Raw genomic sequence first — 21,267 nt, forward strand, 5'->3', positions numbered from 1 at the left:
TGAAAACTGTGTTAATAACTGAGAAGCTCTCTTTATTTCCCACATCTTTCTCTCCACGTTCCATGAAATACCATTGTATTAAAAGTCACCAGCACCTGTTTGCTGACACATATAGATTTGGACGCTTACTAGAATTTCTTAAATGTCATCTTATAACTTACATAGTTGTCACCGTGTCCACAGAACAATAGTGTCATGCACGGAACCAAAGAATAGGGTTTCCCTCAACTAACGAGTAACTGAGGTAGGTAAAGGCATTTTTTTATATGAAGAGACTTTCTTTATGAAATTAGGTTAAACAGGGACTTCCCTGGTGGTGCAGTGGTTGAGAATCTGCCTGCCAATGCAGGGGACGCAGGTTCGTGCCCTGGTCTGGGAAGATCCCACATGCTGAGGAACAGCTAGGCCTGTGCGCCACAACTACTGAAGCCCATGCACCTAGAGCTCATGCTCTGAAACAAGAGAAGCCACCACAATGAGAAGCCCGCGCACCACAATGAAGAGTGGCTCCCACTTGCTGCAACAAAGAGAAAGCCCGCATGCAGCAACAAAGACCCAACACAGCCAAAAAAATAAAAAATAAATTAAATAAATTAAAAAAACAGTTAATAAAATAAAAATAAAGAAATCAGGTTAAACAGTATAGCATTTAACTACCAACCGTGAAAAATTATTTACTGAGAAATGGCAAATAGGATTTAGAAGAAGTGCAACCTACTACCAGTTAAAGATGCCTGAGGATCTTTCTCAATTATATGCTGATCTTCCCTTCCTCTTTTTTTTTTTTTTTTGGCACACGGGCTTAGTTGCTTCATGGCATGTGGGATCTTCCTGGAGCAGGGATCAAACCTGTGTCCCCTGCATTGGCAGGCGGATTCTTAACCTCTGCGCCATCTAGGAAGCCCCTTCCCTTCCTTTTAATACCCTATTTGATGCCATGTAATCAAGTAATAAAAGGGTTCATTATTTTAACATTAATTATTGATTTAACTGGAAGGTATATAATTTAAGGATTTCATTGATTTAACCCCAAATAATGATATAACTATACTGGGAGGGATTCTAGGAGTATAGGAGAACTAATTCCTTATTTGTCATTTTAGAAAACCTGTAATGTCAAAAATGGATGAATTAAGCAATTGCAAGAAAAGCTTCTTATGTAGGATTATGTAGGAAACTACCAGGTGAGTCAGCCAGAAGATTGAAAGTTGTTGATGCTGGTGGTGGAGGGGTGAGCCCGTGGAGCGCTGCTTTTCATTTAAGTGTTCTGGGTACTATTGAATTGTTAATTCTGCATATATTATTTTGATACAAATAAAGGTTAAAACAACAAAAGAAAAAATGGAAATGTAATCAAAGGAATTGATAAGACAAACCAGAAAAAGGGAGAATATATTTGCAAATCATATGCCTGTAAGATACTTATATCTACAATAAATAGTGAACTCTTACAACTCAGTAACAAAAACAAATAACCCCTAAAATAGGCAAAGGATCTGAGTAGACATTTCTTCAAAGAAGATATATAAAGGACCAATAAGCACATGTAAGGATGCTCAACATTATTAGCCATCAGGGAAATGCAAATCAAAACCACAGTGAGGGGGACTTCCCTGGTGGTCCAGTGGTTAAGACTTTGCCTTCCAAGGGGTATGAGTTTGATCCCCAGTTGAGGAGCTAAGATCCCACATGCCTCGCAGCCAGAAAAACCAGAAAAACCAGAAAAACAAACAAACAAACCAAAACCAAAAAAACAATGTTAAAACAGAAGCAATATTGTAACAAATTCAATAAAGACTTTAAAAAATGATCCACATCAAAAAAATCTTTAAAAAAAAAAGCCCCAAAACCCACAGTGAGATACTGCTTCACACCCACTGGAATGGCTAGAATGAAAAAGACAGTGTTGGCAAGGATGTGGAGAAGTAGCATCCCTCATGCGTACTGCAGCTATAAAATGGTGCGGTCCTTTTGGAGAACAGTCTGGTAGTTCCTACTGTATGACCCAGCAGTTTTACTTGTTGCTGTATAGCCAAAGGAAATGAAAACATGCTCACACAAAAACTTGTATACAAATGTTCACATGGCACTATTCATAATAGGTAAAAAGTGAAATCAATCCAAACGTCTATCAGCTGATGAGTGGATAAACAAAACTGGTGTATCTATATAATAGAATATTATTCAGCCATAAAAAAGAATGAAGCACTGATATATGCTACAATGTGGATGACCCTTGAAATTATTATGCTAAGTGCAGAAGCCAGTAACAAAAGGTTACGTATTGTATGATTCCATTTATATGAAATATCCAGAAGTTAAATTAAAAGAGACCAAAAATAGACTACTAGTTGCCCAGGGTTGGAGGGAAAAGGTTTTGGGGCAAAATGGGAATATGACTGCTAATGAATGTGGGATTTCTTTGGGGGGTGATGAAAATTTCTAGAGTTGGATGTGGTGATGGTTGCAAAACTTAGGAATATATTAAAAATCACTGACTTATACACTTAAATAGGTAAATTGTCTGGTATATGAATCATATCTCAATAAAGTTGTAACATATATTATGTATATATAGATATCCCCAATCAGTTATAGCTAAAAGAAACAATACCTTTCTCTTTTGTTGAAAAATTTATTATTTTCTTCTGCTTCCAGCTTATTGCAGATAAAAAATGCTATTTAGAAAAGAAAAATTGTTATAATATAAATCACAAGTGTCTTTTAATTTTTTTTTTTTTAATTCTTCCTCATACAAATCAGGTATGACCTAACTAACATTTGCATGGCCAACTGCCTTCTCTCAGAGTATGCTGAGATGTTGGTTTTGGGTGACCTCAAATGATTTACATGGTACCTGTTTTTTCTGTTTGTTTTTTTAATTCATTATTTATTTATTTATTTTGGCTGTGCCAGGTCTTAGTTGTGGCAGGCGGGATCTTCATTGCAGCATAAGGGATCTTTAACTATGGCATGCAGGCTTCTTAGTTGCAGTATGCATGCAGGATCTAGTTCCCCGACCAGGGATCGAACCCAGGCTCCCTGCATTGGGAGCACAGAGTCCTACCCACTGGACCACCAGGGAAGTCCCTATGTTACCTGTTTTTAGCGTATACTGTCTGCATGACCTCTGGCTGCTGCTGTTGCCATCTTTGTGTGTGATTAAGAAGGAAGAGTCTATGTGGCCCGCACTTCTCTACCTACTGGATAGGAGTGGTGTCTTGGTAGGTGATTGAGACTCTTGCCTGGACGTCTTATTCCCTCTTGAGTTTTTGTGTTGTGAATAGTTGGCTCTTTAAATCGAGCTACATTGTGTTTGACCACTGCCTCTGTGGGTTTTCCACCCAAGACGGTTTTTATGATTCAAGTTGTGTTTCTTCACGTCATTCTCCAGGGCATAAATATTTGATGCTTTCTTTCATTTTGCATAGTTTTGTGTTTCCTGCCCCACTGGCTTCATAAATAGCCTTTGCATGTATCTTGTTGATAGTTGTTCTTTTTAGCTGGCTGACTGAGCTATTGGCTTCCTTTCCTTTCTGTTAGGCTGTGTGCTATGTCTCAGGTGAATAAGTACTGGAATTTGCATATGCGGATGATGTATTAGATAAACACTTCTGTTTCTCTACATTTGGTAGGCAAAATGATATCTGTATAATCTCCCAGGCAATATCTTACAAATGGCCTTCTGGCCATATGTCTGTGTATCACTGCGGCTCCACGCCCTCGCTCCTTTGGCATTTTTTTCTTAACCTCTCTTTGCCCTCAGTTCATTCAGTCTCTTTCTGTATTGAACCATGAGAAGTTTGGTACCGATGTATTTCTCTTATAATTGTTATTATAGCTTGGAACCTAAGTGCAATCGCGCGTTGGAGTAGGTCAGAAAAATTGTTTTCAGAAAATAATTTACGTATAATTCAGGATATTTTTCTGCTCTCTTTGATACATGAAGATGCTTTGCACTCTGGTTCCTATTATAGGAATGCCATCTGCACCAAGTAATAGCTTCTTGTTCCTTTTTCATTGAATATAGCAAAACCATCATCATCACCCCCCACATACACACACACACTCAACAATATTTTGTACTTGGCATTTTTCAATCTATGCTCTGTTTTGAGTGCATGTATAACAATTTTACAACTAACAATTTTAAAGTACATTATAATTTACAGGGCATTTTTATATCCATTAGTTCACTTTATTGTCCAATGGCTTTATGAGGAAGCTGTCATTAATAATCCATTTTTATAGCTGAGAAAACATGTGTGACACTCTCTAATACTGATGGTTAATTATATAACCATTCCATCTCTTTACCTGTCCTTTAAAAAGTCTGAATGCATAAGAAAATGATCTCTTTCCTATCATGTGATTTCTTTTTTTTTTTTTTAATTTTATTTTTATTTATTTATTGGCTGTGTTTGGTCTTTGTTGCTGCGTGCGGGCTTTCTCTAGTTGCAGCGAGCGGGGACTACTCTTTGTTGCAGTGCACGGACTTCTCGTTGCAGTGGCCTCTCTTGTTGTGGAGCACGGGCTCTAGGTGCTAGGCGTGCTCAGGCTTCAGTAGTTGCAGCACATGGGCTCAATAGTTGTGGCTCTCGAGCTCTAGAGCGCGGGGCTCAGTTTGTGGCGCACGGGCTTAGTTGCTCCACAGCATGTGGGATCTTCCCAGCCCAGGGATTGAACCCGTGTCCCCTACATTGGCAGGACCACTGCACCACCAGAGAAGTCCCCCTACCATGTGATTTCTATAAATATCTTCTCTACTTTGTCAGAATAAATCTTTTTTATTATATTTTGGTTTCATTTCTTCTGTACTTCCATTCTTTTCTTGGTCTATTTCTCTTTTAGGTCTAATCACAGGGTCGTTCCCTATCTTTTGGAAACATCACTAAATTGCAGAATAATAATGATGCTGGTATTACACGTTAAATAGTGTTTTCAGACTTCTTTCACACCTATCTTCACAACAGTTATCTGAGGTAGCAGAACAAGTGTAAATTGCTTGTTTTTGTAGATTAAAAACCTGCAACTCAAAGTGTGAGCTAAAGTTTTTTGTTTGTTTGCAATCACAAAAGTAGGAAGTGTTTGCAACAGGAATGCTTCTTCTGTCCTAGTCCAGGGCCCTTTCCACTGCTGTTGTGATTCTGTATCGTGCTTCCTGGTATAGTATAATATACTCTCATATCATTTTCTCTCCAGATTTCTTTCATGCTTTCGTATTGCCCATCATTTACTTAGAATTAAATCCAGAGTAGCAGTTTCTCTTGTTGCTTTGTCAATGCTTTGTCAAGACTTCCTATAAAAAGAAATTGTCAACAAAGCAGGTCAGTAATTTGCCAGATGCTCTGTACTTTGCAGAACAAGTCTTTGAGCAGCTGTGCACATTCAGTGCTCTTTTGCTCTTGTGTCCATTTTGTAGTCTGTGTTAGGACTGTATCGTATACAGATTGGTGTCCTAGGGCTCTGTAATAAATTACCACAAACTGGGTGGCTTAAAATGAGAGAAATTTGTGCTCTCATACTGCAGGAAGCTATAAGTCTGAAATCAAGATATTGGCAGAATTGATTCCTTTTTTGAAGCTCGGAGGGAGAATCTGTTGCATGCCCCTTGCCTAGCTTCTGGTGGTCTCTTGGCTTGTAGCTACGTAATTCCAATCTCTGTCTCTTTCTTCATTTGGCTGTCTTCCCTCTAGTTCCGTGTCTTCGCATGGCATTTTCCTCTCTGCGGGTGTCCGTCTCTGCGTCTTTTTTCCTCAGCTTATAAGGATACCAGTCATATTGGATTAAGGGCTCACTCTATTCCAGTATGACCTCATGTTAACTTACATCTTAATTGTATCTGTAAACACCCTGTTTCCAAATAAGTTCACATTGACGGTACAAGGGGTAAGGACTTCAACATGTCTCTTTTTTTGGCAAGGGGGTTGCACAATTCAACCCACAACAAAATATGTCCTTTTCTTTGTCTCTACTTTTATTGTTACCCATGTGGTGTGTTTATACACATACTTCCTGTAAATGTCTATAGAACTAAACTTGTTTATGGATTACCATATATTATATTTCCCCCACATGATTGATATAGATACACATATATTTCATTCATGTCTTAATTTATCTTTTTTTAAAAAATAAATTTATTTATTTATTTTTTGGCTGTGTTGGATTTCCGTTGCTGCGCGCAGGGTTTCTCTAGTTGCAGAGAGCGGGGGCTACTTTTCATTGTGGTGCGTGGGCTTCTCATTGTGGTGGCTTCTCCTGTGGAGCACAGACTCTAGGCATGCGGGCTTCAGTAGTTGTGGCACACGGACTCAGTTGCTCCATGGCATGTGGGATCTTCCCAGCCCAGGGATCGTACCCATGTCCCCTGCACTGGCAGGCGGATTCTTAACCACTGAGCCACAAGGGAGGTCCCTAATTTATCATTTATTTTGTAATAAGTCAGTGAAGTTGTATTTGCTGCTTTATATTCAAATTTCAGTTATCCAGATCTATTAATATTACAAACATTCAAGGCAATAACAACTGTTTATGTAATATGGACTTTGTCTTATAATTTTTCTTTTTTATATTGCCCTTTTATTATTGCCCTTGGTGTCAAGATTATGTTGGCTTTATTAAAATGAATCTTGGAAGGGAAATATATTCAGTGTTACGTTGTTCACATGTTCAATAAAACTTACTTTTAAAACCACCTGAGTCTGGTGTTTGCTCTCCCTTTTCCTTCTTTCTTTATAAGTAGTAAATGTATGGCTCAATGAATTTTCACAATAACTCCAGGTCAAAAAAGTAAAATATTTTTAGCATCCCTCTTATTTCCTGTCACCTCCCTGAAAGTAACCAGTGTCTTGATCAGCCTGTCAAACACTGTAGTCTAATCTGTTTTGTGCTTTGTGTATTAAAGTCATGTGGGGTGTGTTCTTTTGGGTCGACTTGCTTTCACTCAGCATTATGCTGGCTTCATCCATGTTGTTGCAGGTGGCTGTAGTGGGTTCATTTTCATTATACTATAGTATTCCACTTATTTATTTCATTATTGATAGATACTTGATTGCTTCCAGATGTTGGCAATTACAAATTTTACTTCTGCGAACATTCTTGTACGTGTCTTTTGGTGCATACATGGTGCATATCTGTTGGTATATTTTCTTAGTTGCTGAGTACACATTAGTAGATACTGCTAAATAATTTTCTAGTAGTTCCTGTTGCTGCGCATTCTTCCAACATGTGGGATTGTCAGGTTTTTAAAAACTATTTGAGACATTCTGGTCGATGTGCCATTTTGGCTTTAATTTGCATTTATCTGATGACGAATGAAAGTTAGCACCTTTTCATTTGTCCATCCTCTTTGTGAAGTGTCTGTTCAAGCCTTTGCCCACCCTCTCCTTTTTTATTGGATTGACTTTTTTTCTTACTGATTTATAGGAATTCTTCATTTATTATTTTGGTTACAAGTCCTTTGTTAAATATATATATTGCAAACATCTTTTACTCTGTGGCTTGTCTTCTCACTTTCCTAATGGTATCTTTTGATCAACACAATACATACTTGGTTTTTTAAATTGTCCAATTTTTCCTTCATGATGAGTGCTTTTGGCGATCTGTTTAAGAAATATTTTTTACCCCATGGTCATAAAGATAACCTCTTTTTAAAAAATTTTATTTATTTATTTATTTATTGGCTGTGTTGGGTCTTTGTTGCTATGCGTGGGCTTTCTGTAGTTGTGGAGAATGGGGGCTACTCTTCATTGCAGTGAGTGGACTTCTTATTGTGGTGGTTTCTCTTGTTGCGGGGCATGGGCTCTAGGCGCACAGGCTTCAGTAGCTGTGGCGCACGGGCTTAGTTGCTCTACAGCATGTGGGATCTTCCTGGACCAGGGATCGAACCTGTGTCCCCTGCTTTGTCAGGTGTATTCTTAACCACCGCGCCACCAGGGAAGCCCAAGATAGCCTCTTATGTTATCATATAAGTACTACTTTATTTTACCTCTTATATTTATATCCACAGTTTACCTAGAATTGATTTTTGTGTATGGTGTAGGTAGAAATCAAGATTCATGTTTTTTCTTTTAATTTAGATATCCAGTTGACCCCACCCTATCTCTTTTTCTTCCTTGCTTCCTTCCTTCCTTTCATTTTCTTTTTTTGATAAACTATTTTTTCTCATTGTTTTACAGTGCCACTTTTGTTATAAATCAAGTATCTGTTTACGTGTGGGTCATTTCTCAATTCTCTGTTCTGTTGTATTGGTCTGCTTTTCTCTTTTTGCACCAATACCACAGTCTTCAATCCTGAAACTTTACAAAAATCTTGATATCCAGTGGAGTAAGTCCTCCCATCTCGTTGTTCTTCAGGATTATTTTAGCTGCTGTTGGCTCTTGGCATTTCCATATAAATTATAGATGCAGCTTTTCCATTACCACAAATCTTAATAAATTTATTAAGATTTTGCTTTAAGTCTTTAGATTTAAAGTACTGCATTAAATCTATAGACCAATTTAGGGAGGATTGATATCTTTAAAATTTTCCATCTTCCAGTAAAAAAAAAAAAGGCATATTCTTAGTTTTCTATGAATTTTTCTTCAGTTTACCATGAATTTTTCTTCAACTTACCTCTCAGAGTTTTATAGTCCTCTGTGATGAGGTCTTACACATCTGCATTATATTTATTCCTAGTTACTTGATATTATTTGGTGCTATTGTCAATGCTGTAATTTTCTTTAAAGTTTCACTTTCTAATTATTTGTTCTTAGGATATAGATATACAGTTGGCCTTTTTATAATTCACCTTATATCCAACAACTTTGCTAAACTCATTGGTTAATTCTAATAATTTATCTGTAGGTTCTTTTGAAATTTCTATGGAGAGGTTTGTATCATCTATGAATATTGACAGCTTTATATCTGTTTGATAGAAATATAATCACATTAGTGGTCCAGCCACTATGGAGAACAGTATGGAAGTTCCTTAAACTGAAAATAGAGTTGCCATGTGATCCAACAGTCCCACTCCTGGGCGTGTATCTGGAGCAAATTCTAATTCAGAAAGATATATATGCACCCCAGTGTTCATAGCAGCACTATTTACAATAGCCAAGACGTAGAAGCAACTTAAATGCCCATCAGAAGATGAATGGATAAAAGATGTGGTGTAAATATACAATGGAATATTGCTAGGCTATAAAAAAGAATAAAATCATGCCATTTGCAGCAACATGGATGGACCTAGAGATTATCATACTAAGTGAAATAAGTCATACAGAGAAAGACAAATATCATATGATATCACTTATGTGTGGAATCTAAAAAATGATACAAATGAACTTATTTAGAAATAGACTCAACAACATAGAAAAAAAAAACTTATGGTTGCCAAAGGGGAAAGGTGGGAGAATAAATTAAGAGTTTGCGATTAGCAGATACAAATTACTATATATGAAATAGATAAACAGCAAGGTCCTACTGTATAGCACAGATAATTATATTCAGTAACTTGTAATAAGCCTTAATGGAAAAGAATATGAGAAAGAATATGTATATATATGTATAACTGAATCACTTTGCTCTACACCAGAAGCCAACACAACATTGTAAATCAATTATACTTCAACGAAAAACAGTAATAAAATTGGTAAAAAAAAAAAAAATCACATTGAAAAGTAAAAAGAAACTGATGAATTTAATTTTAATAATATATTTTATTTCACTAAATAACCAAAATATTGTTATTTTAACATGTAACAATATAAAATTATTAATGAGATTTTTACATATTTTTTCATGCTAAATCTTCTAAATTTGATGTATTTTACATTTACAACACATCTCAACCTAGAGTAGCCATGTTTCAAGTGCTAAGTAGCCACATGTGTCCAGTGACTATAGTTTTGGACAGTACAGGTCTAGACAGTGGGACAGACTCTTTTTTTTTTTTTTCAGACTCTTTTTTAACAAACAATTGTTATATGTATAACCTTCTATGCTGTCACTGGAGAAGCTTCTCCCAACTTGGCCATGTATAAGTGCCAGGGAGTTATTAGATTTTCAAGGAAGGTTTTACTGAAAGGGTATCCTTTGAATAATGTCTGAAGCTACGAATATAAATTTGTCAGGTGAACAAAATAGGCGAAGAGAATAACATGTAAAATTGTGACGTTATGTAAGAGTAGAACTGGTTCAGAGACTTGCCCATATTTCAGTGTGGTTGGAGAATAGGTAATTATGTGAGAGGGGAAGGTGAGACCAGCCCTCAGTTCATCACCAGTTCCCTATGTTATGTGTAATTTGTCAGTAATGATGGTTAACATGTTCCTTAAGATGAGTTTCCAGAAGTGTAATTACTGAATCTCATGGAAAGAAAAAATGTAACCCTCGATACGTATAGGGAATATCAAGGGTCTGCATTAATTTGCATTGCTCCTAGCAAATATGCTGGTTTCAGTGCATACTCAACTGCAGTAATTAGGGCACTTTTTTGTCCGTTACTTTATTTTACCTTTTGAAAAATCTCATAGACTTTATTATTATTATTTTAAAATTGAAGTATAGTTGATTTACAATGTTGTGTTAGCTTTTGGTGTACAGCAAAGTGATTCAGTTATATATATATATTCATTTTCATATTCTTTTCCATTATGATTTATTACAAGATATTGAATATAGTTCCCTGTGCCATACAGTAGGACCTTGTTCTTTATTTTCTATATAGTAGTTTGTATCTGCTAATATCAGACTCCTAATTTATACCCCCCCTTTCCCCTTTGGTAACCATAAGTTTGTTTTCTGTGAGTCTATTTCTGTTTTGTAAATAAGTTCATTTGTATCATTTTTTAGAGTCTACATATAAGTGATATGTGATATTTGTCTTTGTGTGACTTACTTAGGCTATTATAATCTCTTGGTCCATCCATGTTGCTCCAGGTGGCATTATTTCATCCTCTTTTGTGGCTGAGTAATGCGCACGCGCGCGCACACACACACACACACACACACACACACACACACACACACACACACACACACACACACACCCCCACACCCCCACCCACCCACCCGCTCACCCACCCACAGCTTTATCCATTCCTCTGTTGACATTTAATTTGCTAAATAATTAGTATATTTTTAATGTGCTAACTTTGTTGTATTAGGCAGTTTTGTTGTTGTTGTTGGTTACTGGTAAGGTTTCTTTCTTTCCTATTTTTTTTTTTGGCCGCACCACACGGCATGCCGGATCTTAGTTCCCTGACCAGGGCTCAAACCTGTGCCCCCTGCAGTGGAAGTGCAGAGTCCTAACCACAAGTCTGCCAGGGAATTCCCAGGTTTCATAATTTTTTCTTATTAACATTGCTATATTACTACCATCTATCTCTCAGATCCCATTCAGGCTTCACCAGTTGTCCCAATAACATCATTTACAGCAGAAAGATCCAGTTCAGAATCAAGCATTGCACTTCAGTCTTCCCTTTTCTTTGAGGAAACATCCTTGACATTTTTGAAGATTATAGTTTGGTTACTTTATAGAATATCTCTCCCAGTTTGGTTTTGTCTGTTTCCTCATGAGGAAAATCACTTCTCATCCTACCAGGTGGTGCAGGACTTTGGTTTGTCTGATTGTAAATGATGTTCATTTTGATCACTTAATCAAGATGGTGTCTGCCAGATTTCATTGTTGTGACGTTACTTTTTCCTTTTGGAATTAATGTGTATTTTGTGGGCAAGTATTCTGCAACTATCCCATTCACTATCAAACTTTACATTTGTCAGTATTGCTTTATCATTTCTTATTTAATAGGTTATAGTCCATGACTATCTTTGTTTTGATGCTGAAATTATCCCCAATTTGGCTAGTGGCCGCTCCCTCAAGCTAGATCCTATGTCCTTTCTTAATGCTTGATTTTATTTTTTATCTTTATTTACCCCAGTTTTATTGAGATTTCATCGACATATAACATGCTGTTAGTTTAAGGTGTACACATGATTTGATGTAGTATATATTGCTAAATGATCACCACAATAAGTTTGTTATCAGCCTTCACCTCACATAGTTACCAAATTTTTTTCATGTGATGAGAACTAAGATCTACTTTCTTAGCAACTCCCAAATATGCAGTACAATGTTGTTAGCTGTAGTCACCCTACTGTACATTGTATCCCCAGAACTTATTTATCTTATATGTGGAAGTTTGTACCCTTTGACCACCTTCATCATTTTCTGTCACTCTCCAACCCCACTTCCAGAAACCACCGATCTATTCTGTTTCTAGGTGTTTGATTTTTTTCTGTAAGATTCCACATGTAAGTAAGATCATACAGTATATGTCTTTCTCTGAATGACTTATTAAACATATCATAATGCTGTCAAAGTCCATCCATGTTGTGACAGATGGCAGGACTTCCCTTTTTGTGGCTGAGTAACATTCCATCGTGTACATATACCACGTTTTCTTTATCTTCCATCTGTCCATGGACACTTAAGTCCTATATCCTTCTGTTATGTCTGTCATTCTTTGAGCACTTTGTCGCTCTCTGGCACAGGATATTCCAGATTCATCTTGTGTTTTTTGGGGCTGTAATTAGCCTATTACAATTCTCCAAGGAGCTCTGGTTCCCTTTATTGGAGAATGGTGTTAGAAGCCAAGATTTGGGTGCGAGCTAGTTTGTACCATTGAGGGAGGGGGGGTAGTTACTGCTCCCAGGCCCTCTCAGTAGACAAATTTGCAGAACTGGGGAGTGTACTTACGTATTCCCCCCCACCCCGCTGCAGACATTTATGCCTGTCTCTCTCTTCATTCACTTCATTTTTCTCACATAAAACTATGTGGTGGCTACAGCTGGAACCTGGGTCCTCTGCACAGGAACTCTTGTGCGGATCTTTACAAGATGGTCAGTGAATTCCTGATATGGAAACTTGGTGAACACTGTCTCTTTCCAGAGATCAGGAGTGAGATAACTGTAGGTCTTGGCATCAAAAGTGGCCTTGGCTGGAAAAGGAAAAACAGGAGAGGGTTGGTGAAACCCCAGTTGCAGGCGGAAGCTGTTGACTCTTAGGAACAGAGAGGCCACTGTGGGCCAGTCTGTCGTGCGTTAGGAGGGCCTTCCTCTCCCTTTCTGAAAGTAGGCCAGCCACACACAGCATGTGATTAAGTGGAGCTGAGAGATATGTCTCTTTTTAAAAATCCATTAGTTCACCCACACCTCCAGTTTCAGTCCACAGGGTTCATTCTAACATTTTCCTTTTCCGTGTTTGTGTCTCTTTTCTCTTACAGAGAGAACTCTGGGTCCCCTTTTCCTTAACAGATTTTATTTGATGAATCCCCTTTATATGACAAATCTCTTTCTAGCTCTGAAGGCTTCCACGTGGAGATGCCCTCCTCACCCTGCTCAGACGCTCACTCCCCCTGCCGGTCCCCGTGGTCACCCTGCTCACTGCACTCAGGCTCCACCATCCCGTGCAAGCTGGCCTTTTGTGTGGATGTGGATGATCTCCTCACAATTTGTGCTCAGATACCCAGCATGCTACCCTCTGTGTGAGGCGCGAGGGCTTCAGTAGTTGCAGCATGAGAGCTCAGTAGTTGTGGCTCGCGGGCTCTAGAGTGCAGGCTCGGTAGTTGTGGTGCACGGGCTTAGTTGTTCCATGGCATGTGGGATCTTCCCAGACCAGGGATTGAACCTGTGTGCCCTGCCTTGGCAGGCGGATTCTCAGCCACTGCACCACCAGGGAAGTCCCCCTTCACATGCTTTTTTCTCTTTTCTATAGATGCTGTGATGTGGATGTTGATTTCCTTCATTTCTCTATTCCATATCTCTTGAATTTTCTTTCTTATTTTATCTCTTCCTGATGTCTTTTGGCAGAGTACCTTAAACCTGATATTTTAGCTTATTAACATGCTCAGCTGTATCCTTCCTGCTCTTCAGTCTATCCATCTATTAAACTTATTTCAATGATTATATTTTTCATACCCAGTATTTTTATTTGCTTCATTATGATATTTTCTTTCTGCTTTATGTCTAATATAAAGCTTTCTTACTGAATTTATTTATTTTGAACTTTTATTTTCTGTTTTTCTCCTGTAAACTCCTACGTCCTGAGGAATATTAGCCACTTTGGCTCATGAGCTATACAAGGAGGGGTGCCTCGTTTCTGCTTCTCCTTCTGGGTTTACAGAATGAAGTGGGAGGGTTGAGTGTGGGAGATGACTTACTCAGGGTCACTGTCGTGTGGAATCCCTTCCCAGACTGCACTTTTCAAGGTCTGTTTCCCTTTATTAAAACCACCTAGCCCATGGAGTATGGAAAGAGGTGGTGGGAAAAGAGAAGTTGTGAACGTGCAGGGACCACCCAGTGCTGTCCATGTGTGTTGTAAACTACTTCCCCATCAGCTGGCTCCAGTGCCACCCATATGTTATCCTGCAGCCCTGTGACAGTTCTAGGCTTGCTGACAATTTTCCTGCTTTGCAACTGCAATTGTCTGTTTAAGACAATGTTGGAGAGAAAAATATTTGCCAAAATAACTGTACCACACCCTAACTTCCATCTCTAGTGTTTGGTCCTTGTCTGCTCTGCCTATTTTTTCACCCTACACTGGGACCAGATTTCCTTATGTCATCCCAGGGATTTTTATCTGTATGTGAACACAAATGATTTTTTTTTTTTCTTTAGAGTAGGTTCATACTATACATGCTATTCGGCAACTTGCTGTTTTAAAAATGGCTGATTATGTTGATTGACTACACAGGAAGATAGTTTGGGTTCAATAATAAATAGTTCTAAAGCATACGTATGTGTGTGTGTGTGTGTGTGGTTTTTATATCCCTTTTATACTGAAGTGTATCCATATTATTGCCTCATCATCTGAAGTATAATTGTAAGCTAGTAGTAGGGTAGAGTGTAGTCATTAGTATTCTATGAAGTACTTAGCCATTTCCCTCTTTGGTTTTTTTAGTTTCTTAACAGCTTTTAAATATTATGATACTGAAATAAATATCTTTATGGACAAAGGGTTTTCCATTTGTAGGATCATTTTCCGGAATGGATATACAGAATGGATCAAATAGATAAATAGGTTAAAAAGATCAACATTTTTAATTCTTAACCATGTAGAGGAGTGCCTGGAACATTTTAGGCTTTCAAATAATATTTATTGGATAAAATAATATTTTTTAAAAACTGGTTTTTAATATGGATGTACCAATTTTCATTCCCACCCACGATATGAGATTGTCTATTCTCCCACACCATCTTATGCTTAAATTATTTTGATGATTTGATTGTAATCAGAAGATTTCTCTATCTTAAAAAAAATTGCTATCAGATGAAATAGCTAAAGTCTGTTTCTCTTTTTATTTTCACCTACTCGATAAATGGACACGTGTTTTCTTACAGGACTGAATTTGCTCTTAAGGAAATCATGTCCTCTGGAGGTGCTGAAGATGACATCCCACAGGGAGAGAGGAAAACCGTTACAGATTTTTGTTACCTTCTGGATAAATCCAAGCAGCTGTTCAATGGGTTAAGGTTAGTGGATTCTTGATGTCCTAGACTTTTATCTAGTTCTGTATCTTTTTTTCCCCATGGCTGATGTGTGGTAAGTTTCTGGGAAGTTATGGATAGAATGTTATATAAAAATCTATACTAGAATTGATCGTGCTTTTTTTCTTTAACGCTATTTCTTCCTTTTCAGATGAAAAACAATAGAAGAGAATAACATATTGTTTTACTCAAGTTGAGAGAGCTGTTTTGTTAGATGGTCTTGTACATGTTACTCCACATCATACCTGTTTTGCATCTGCTATCTAAGGAGCCTGGGATGCATATACATGTGAACCTGGGCCACTCTTCTGTTACATTTTCTGTATACTTGTTTATTTGCTTATTTCTTTTACTCTTTCTTTCTTTTTCTTATGATGAAGTATCTGTTGACTAAAGTAATGATAAAGTTTTCTAAACAGTTATGTGTGCCCTGACTGACTGCTAGCAGAAGCTATATGCGATTTTGTTAAAATGTGTCTTTGATTGTGTATTCTTGTGCGTGGTGGATAAATAATCTTGTACCATTTTGTTTTATTTAAATGGTTTAACCATATTGCAGTTCATGAAATTCTTAGGGTATTGACTTCTTTCAGACCCAAAGCTCCATTAGCTTAGTTTCAGTCATAAATACAGTAAAATTCATGCTATAGGTAAAATACTAAGGATAAATAGGTTTTTTGGGGGGAGAAACTATATAGAAGTGAATAATTGTAAAGATAGTTGTTTTTATTTATTTATTTGTTTGTTTGTTATTGAAGTATAGTTGATTTACAATGTTGTATTTAGTGAGTTATTTTTAATTTGCAGTTTATTTCTGGGTGAAAATGCAATCTTTTCACATATTTTGTAATTGTATTCTACATCCTTATTCAGAATTGTACTGGCAGAATTTATTTTACAGAATATATCTTTAAAAAAAACATTTACAATTGTAAAGGTAATACAGGGTCATTAAAGGAGTCCTCCATGACCATTCTGTCTAAAGCTGTGCTTTCAGTCACTTTCTCAGCTCTATATTCATTTAATTTTCTTCGTAAAAGTCATCACTACCTCATATGATTGTATTTATTTGCTTATGATTGTCTTCTAGGAGGAGGAACCTATGTGTCACTGTTCCTCTACTACCTAAGCCAGGGTCTTGCACGTTACTGGTGCTTCACAAACATTTGTTAAATGAAGGATTCCAAAGACGGTGTTCTTAACTCCTACACTCTGCTGCTTCCTGTTTTGCGCTACAGAAGAGGTCTTTGAGATCAGCCTTTTCTTTTGCTTTATAGATTAATTACACCTTTTTAAAGAATTATATTCTTTCATAATTATAATTCAAAAGAAGATCCCAGTACGCCAGGTTTTGAGTCTTTTTTTCCCCCTTGAATGTTGTAGAACTTTTAAATTGCATAGAGTTTTTTTTCCTTTGTTCCCCTTTATTATCCAGGTATATTGTGTTTTTTCAGTATTTACTTGGCCCCCAGTATATGCCACATTCAATATTGGGTACAGATAATTTGAAAATAAAACTAACAGTCCCTGACCTCAAATAATCTGTGAGGAAATTATAAAAATATGAAGAAAAAAAAAAACCAAACAAAGCCAAACCCACGGCCACATCCTATTCAATGCTAGCCTCAGATTTACCGTATCTGTTAAGCAAATTTCCTGCATATCTCCATATGCCTGTTTATTAAGGCAGTAAAAAAGTTAAAATGTTGGTAGATTTAAAGAATAAGAAGACATTTAAAAGTTTGCATGAAAATCCCCACTGTAACTTCTGACATGGCTCCCAAACTCCTTTTTTCTCAACTCTTAAAACATTATCATAGGTATAATAACTCTGACATGATCTTTATAGTAACATGCATCAGTACTATGTTCGTTTTATTAGACATTAATATACCATTGTACAAATTTACCACATTTTGTTTATCCAATCATGAGTTGTTGGATATTTAAGTTATTTTGTACTTTTTGGCTGTTTTGAGTAATACTGCATGAACATTTGTGTACAAGGTTTTGCGTGGACATGTGTTTTCAGTTCTCTTGAATATATACCTCGGAGTGAAATTGCAGCCTCATACGATACTCTAACCTTTTGAGGAACTTCTAGACTGTTTTTCAAGGGGGCTGTACTACCAGCAATGTATGAGGGTTCTAATTTCTCCACATCCTCACCAGCACTTCTTATTGTCTGTCTTTTGATGATAATTATCCTAGTATGTGTGAAGTGGGATCACATCATGGTTTTGATTTGCATTTCCCTGATGACTAATGATGAGCGTGAGCATCTTTTTTTTTCTTTTTCTTTTTTGGCCATGTCGCACGGCATGTGGAATCTTAATTCCCTGACCAGAAATCAAACCCGAGCCCCCTGCAGTGGAAGAACGGAGTCTTAACCACTGGACTGCCGGGGAAATCCTGATGTTGGGCATCTTTTCATGTGCTTATTCGCCATTTTTATGTCTTCTTTGGAGAAAATGTTTATTCTAATCCTTTGATCATTCTAGGTTTATTTATCTTTTTATTTTTAAGTTGCAGTTATCTTCTGTATATTCTAGATATAAGTCCCTTATAAGATGTAATGATTTGCAAATATATATTTTCTCATTCTGTGGGTTGTCTCATCAGTTTCTTGATACTGTCCTTTGAAGCACAAATGCTTTACTTTTAATGAAGTCTAACTTGTCATTCTCTTTCATCACTTGTACTTTTGGTGTCATATGTAAGAAATCATTGCCTTACCTGAGGTTACCGAGATTTACTCCTATGTTTTCTTCTAAGAGTTTTGTGGTTTTAGCTCTTACACTTAGGTCTATGAACCATTTTGTGTTAATTTTTGTGTATGGTATGAGATATTAGGCATTTCTTTATCAGAAAACATATTTTTTCAATTGATTATTATATTTCTTCCATTTTTTTCTTTCTTCTTGCTTATTTCATGTTCCTCTTTCCTTGTTCATACTTATAATGCTTAGATTGAACTTCCAATTTAAATTCTTTGTAACCATCTACTCTCTTTTGATTTTTCATCTCTTTTCTTTTTCTCAGCATTTTTAGAAAATGTCTTCAATTTGTCCACCATATGCCCAACATGTTTCATCTTGTCATTTTGTATCAGTGGTTTTTGCTATACTGCTTTTTAAAAAACTAGATATTATGTATTTGATCCAAAGTTTACTAGCTTTTCTACCTATATATTCAAATAAGACAGACATTAGAAATTTTGATGTGCTTGTGAATGGAAATTATTTTTTTTTAGTATGTCCGAGAAGCATATTGAATTTAGCAGCGGCATTTCTCTTCTTAAAAAGAATTATTTTCCTAATCTGATTCTGATTCATAAATGAGTCATAAAGTTCAAGTAACCTCCTGCTGGAGACTCTCTGCCAGACTCAAATCACTCTGTGACTGCTGTAACAGTAACAGTGACAGAACACATTTCCACATAGCACTCTACAGTTTATAAATCACTTTCAGGTACATCCTTTGGCCGCATACCAAAAATACCTGTTACCTAAAAATGAATCATTTTATTTCACCTTCTTTTTCAGTGTTTTGGTTGTGTAAATATATTTTACCAGCTCAAATCTGTTCTCCTTTTGATTTTTTCTTTTTTTTTGGCCACGCCATATAACTTGTGGGATCTTAGTTTCCTGACCAGGGCTTGAACCCAGCCTGTGGCATTGAAAGCGCTGAGTCCTAATCACTGGATCACCAGGGAATTCCCTCATTTTGATTTTTTTTTTAAAGTGCCATTTTAACTATAACACAGATTTTATTTATTTTTAAACTAACTGCAGAGTAAAATTGTGTCTGTGGAAATAGTAGGAAACCCTAATACACGGAAAATTGTGTGAGATCTAAACTTAAGGACTCTTTATTCACTGTCAGAGAAATTTGTTATAATGCTTAGGATACCTCTTTCAGTTTAGTTTTTGAGCACTTAAAACTATATCGGGTTCAGAAATTAATCCTTTTCATACAGCACAATATCAAAAAAACAAACAATCTGATTAAGGAATGGTCAGAGGATCTGACTGTTATTTTCCCAGAGAAGACACACAGATGGCCAACAGGTACTTGAAAAGGTGCCCAACATCTTTAGTCATCAGGAAAATGCAAATCAAAACCATAATGAACTACCCGCCGCCCACCTGTTAGAATGGCTATTATCAAAAAGACAAAAAAAACACATGTTGGTGAGGATGTGGAGAGAAAGGAGCTCTTGTGCACTGTTGGTGGAAATGTAAATTGGTGCAGCTACCACAGAAGACAGTATGGAGGTTCCTTAAAAAGTTAAAACTACCATAGGATCCAGCAATTCTACTTCTGGGCATTAATGCAAAGAAAGTGAAAACACTAACTCAAAAAGATATATACACCCCCATGCTCACTGAAGCATTGTATACAGTAGCCAAGATATGGAAGTAATGTAAGTGTCCATTGACGGATGAATGGATAAAGAAATATCCTTCAGCCATTAAAGGTAAAGGAAGTCTGGCATTTACGAGAACCTGGATAGACCATGAGGGCATTATGCTTAAGCGAAGTAAGTCATGCAAAGAAAGACAAATACTATATGATCTCACTTTATGTAGAATCTGAAAACAACAGGGGTTTCCTAGGTGGCACAGTGGTTAAGAATCCACTTGCCAGTGCAGGGGACACAGGTTCGAGCCCTGCTCCGGGAAGATCCCACATGCCGTGGAGCAACTAAGCCCGTGAGCCACAACTATTGAGCCCATGTGCTGCAACTACTGAAGCCCATGAGCCTAGAGCCTGTGCTCCACAAGAGAAGCCACCCCAATGAGGAGCCCATGCACTACAATGAAGAGTAGCCCCCGCTCACCACAGCTAGAGAAAGCCCATGCGCAGCAACGAAGACCCAACACAGCCAATAAACAAATAAAATAAATAATTTTAAAAAATAAAAATGAAAACAACAACAACAAAAACCAAAACAAAGGAGACAACCGAACTCATGGATACAGAGGACAGATTGATGATTGCCAGAGGCAGGAGTGGAGGCAGGGATTCAGCAGGTGAGGAAGGTTAAAAAGTGCACACTTACAGCTATAACATGGATATGTCATGGGGATATATATACAGCTTGGTGGCTATAGTTAATAATAATGTATTGTGTGTTTGAAAGTTGCTAAATAGGTAGATCTTAAAAGTTCTCATCACAAGAAGAAAAATTTTGTAACTATGTATGGTGATGGATGTTATTGTAACTTATTGTGGTCATTTTGTGATATCATTTTTTAGTAAATTTATTATTTATTTATGGTTGCATTGGGTCTTCATTGCTGCGCATGGGCTTTCTCTAGTTGTGGCGAGAGGAGACTACTCTTCGTTGGGGTGTGTGGACTTATTGTGGTGGCTTCTCTTGTTGCAGCGCACAGGCTCTAGGTGCACGGGCTTCAGAAGTTGTGGCACGCAGGCTCAGTAGTTGTGGTTCGAGGGCTCGAGAATGCAGGCTCAATAGTTGTGGCGCACGGGCTTAGTTGCTCCGCGGCATGTGGGATCTTCCTGAACCCAGGGCTCGAACCTGTGTCCCCTGCATTGGCAGGTAGATTCTTAACCACTGTGCCACCAGGGAAGTCCCTCATGATATCGTTTTGACCTAGAAAAGTAGGTAAGCAAATCCACCAGGATTTATTTTCAGTGTTTTGTGTGAAGGGTCCCCTTCATTTTAAACAAGCCTTAATTATTTATACAAAAATTGTATCTAGGGTGAGT

At 37.3% G+C, this 21,267-nt stretch overlaps 1 protein-coding gene and 1 non-coding gene across 4 annotated transcripts in view; one reads left to right on the forward strand and one right to left on the reverse strand.

The window, feature by feature from the left end:
• The window catches only part of SCAI (suppressor of cancer cell invasion), a 130,725-nt gene that overhangs the window by 51,070 nt on the left and 58,388 nt on the right, over nucleotides 1-21,267 (forward strand). For all 3 annotated transcript variants that reach the window (XR_009051533.1, XM_057724314.1, XM_057724315.1), the window contains exon 3: nucleotides 15,385-15,516. Coding sequence is in view for 2 of the 3 variants with exons in the window: in XM_057724314.1 (XP_057580297.1) it covers nucleotides 15,385-15,516 (132 nt within the window). In the remaining variant the exon portion in view is untranslated. The remainder of the gene's footprint in view (nucleotides 1-15,384; nucleotides 15,517-21,267) is intronic.
• LOC130847223 (small nucleolar RNA SNORA64/SNORA10 family) lies at nucleotides 13,035-13,162 on the reverse strand. Its single transcript, XR_009052008.1, has one exon. It is a non-coding gene; the product is annotated as a small nucleolar RNA SNORA64/SNORA10 family (small nucleolar RNA).

The sequence above is a fragment of the Hippopotamus amphibius genome, chromosome 2 (genome assembly GCF_030028045.1).
Source record: "Hippopotamus amphibius kiboko isolate mHipAmp2 chromosome 2, mHipAmp2.hap2, whole genome shotgun sequence".
Taxonomy (NCBI): Eukaryota; Metazoa; Chordata; class Mammalia; order Artiodactyla; family Hippopotamidae; genus Hippopotamus; species Hippopotamus amphibius.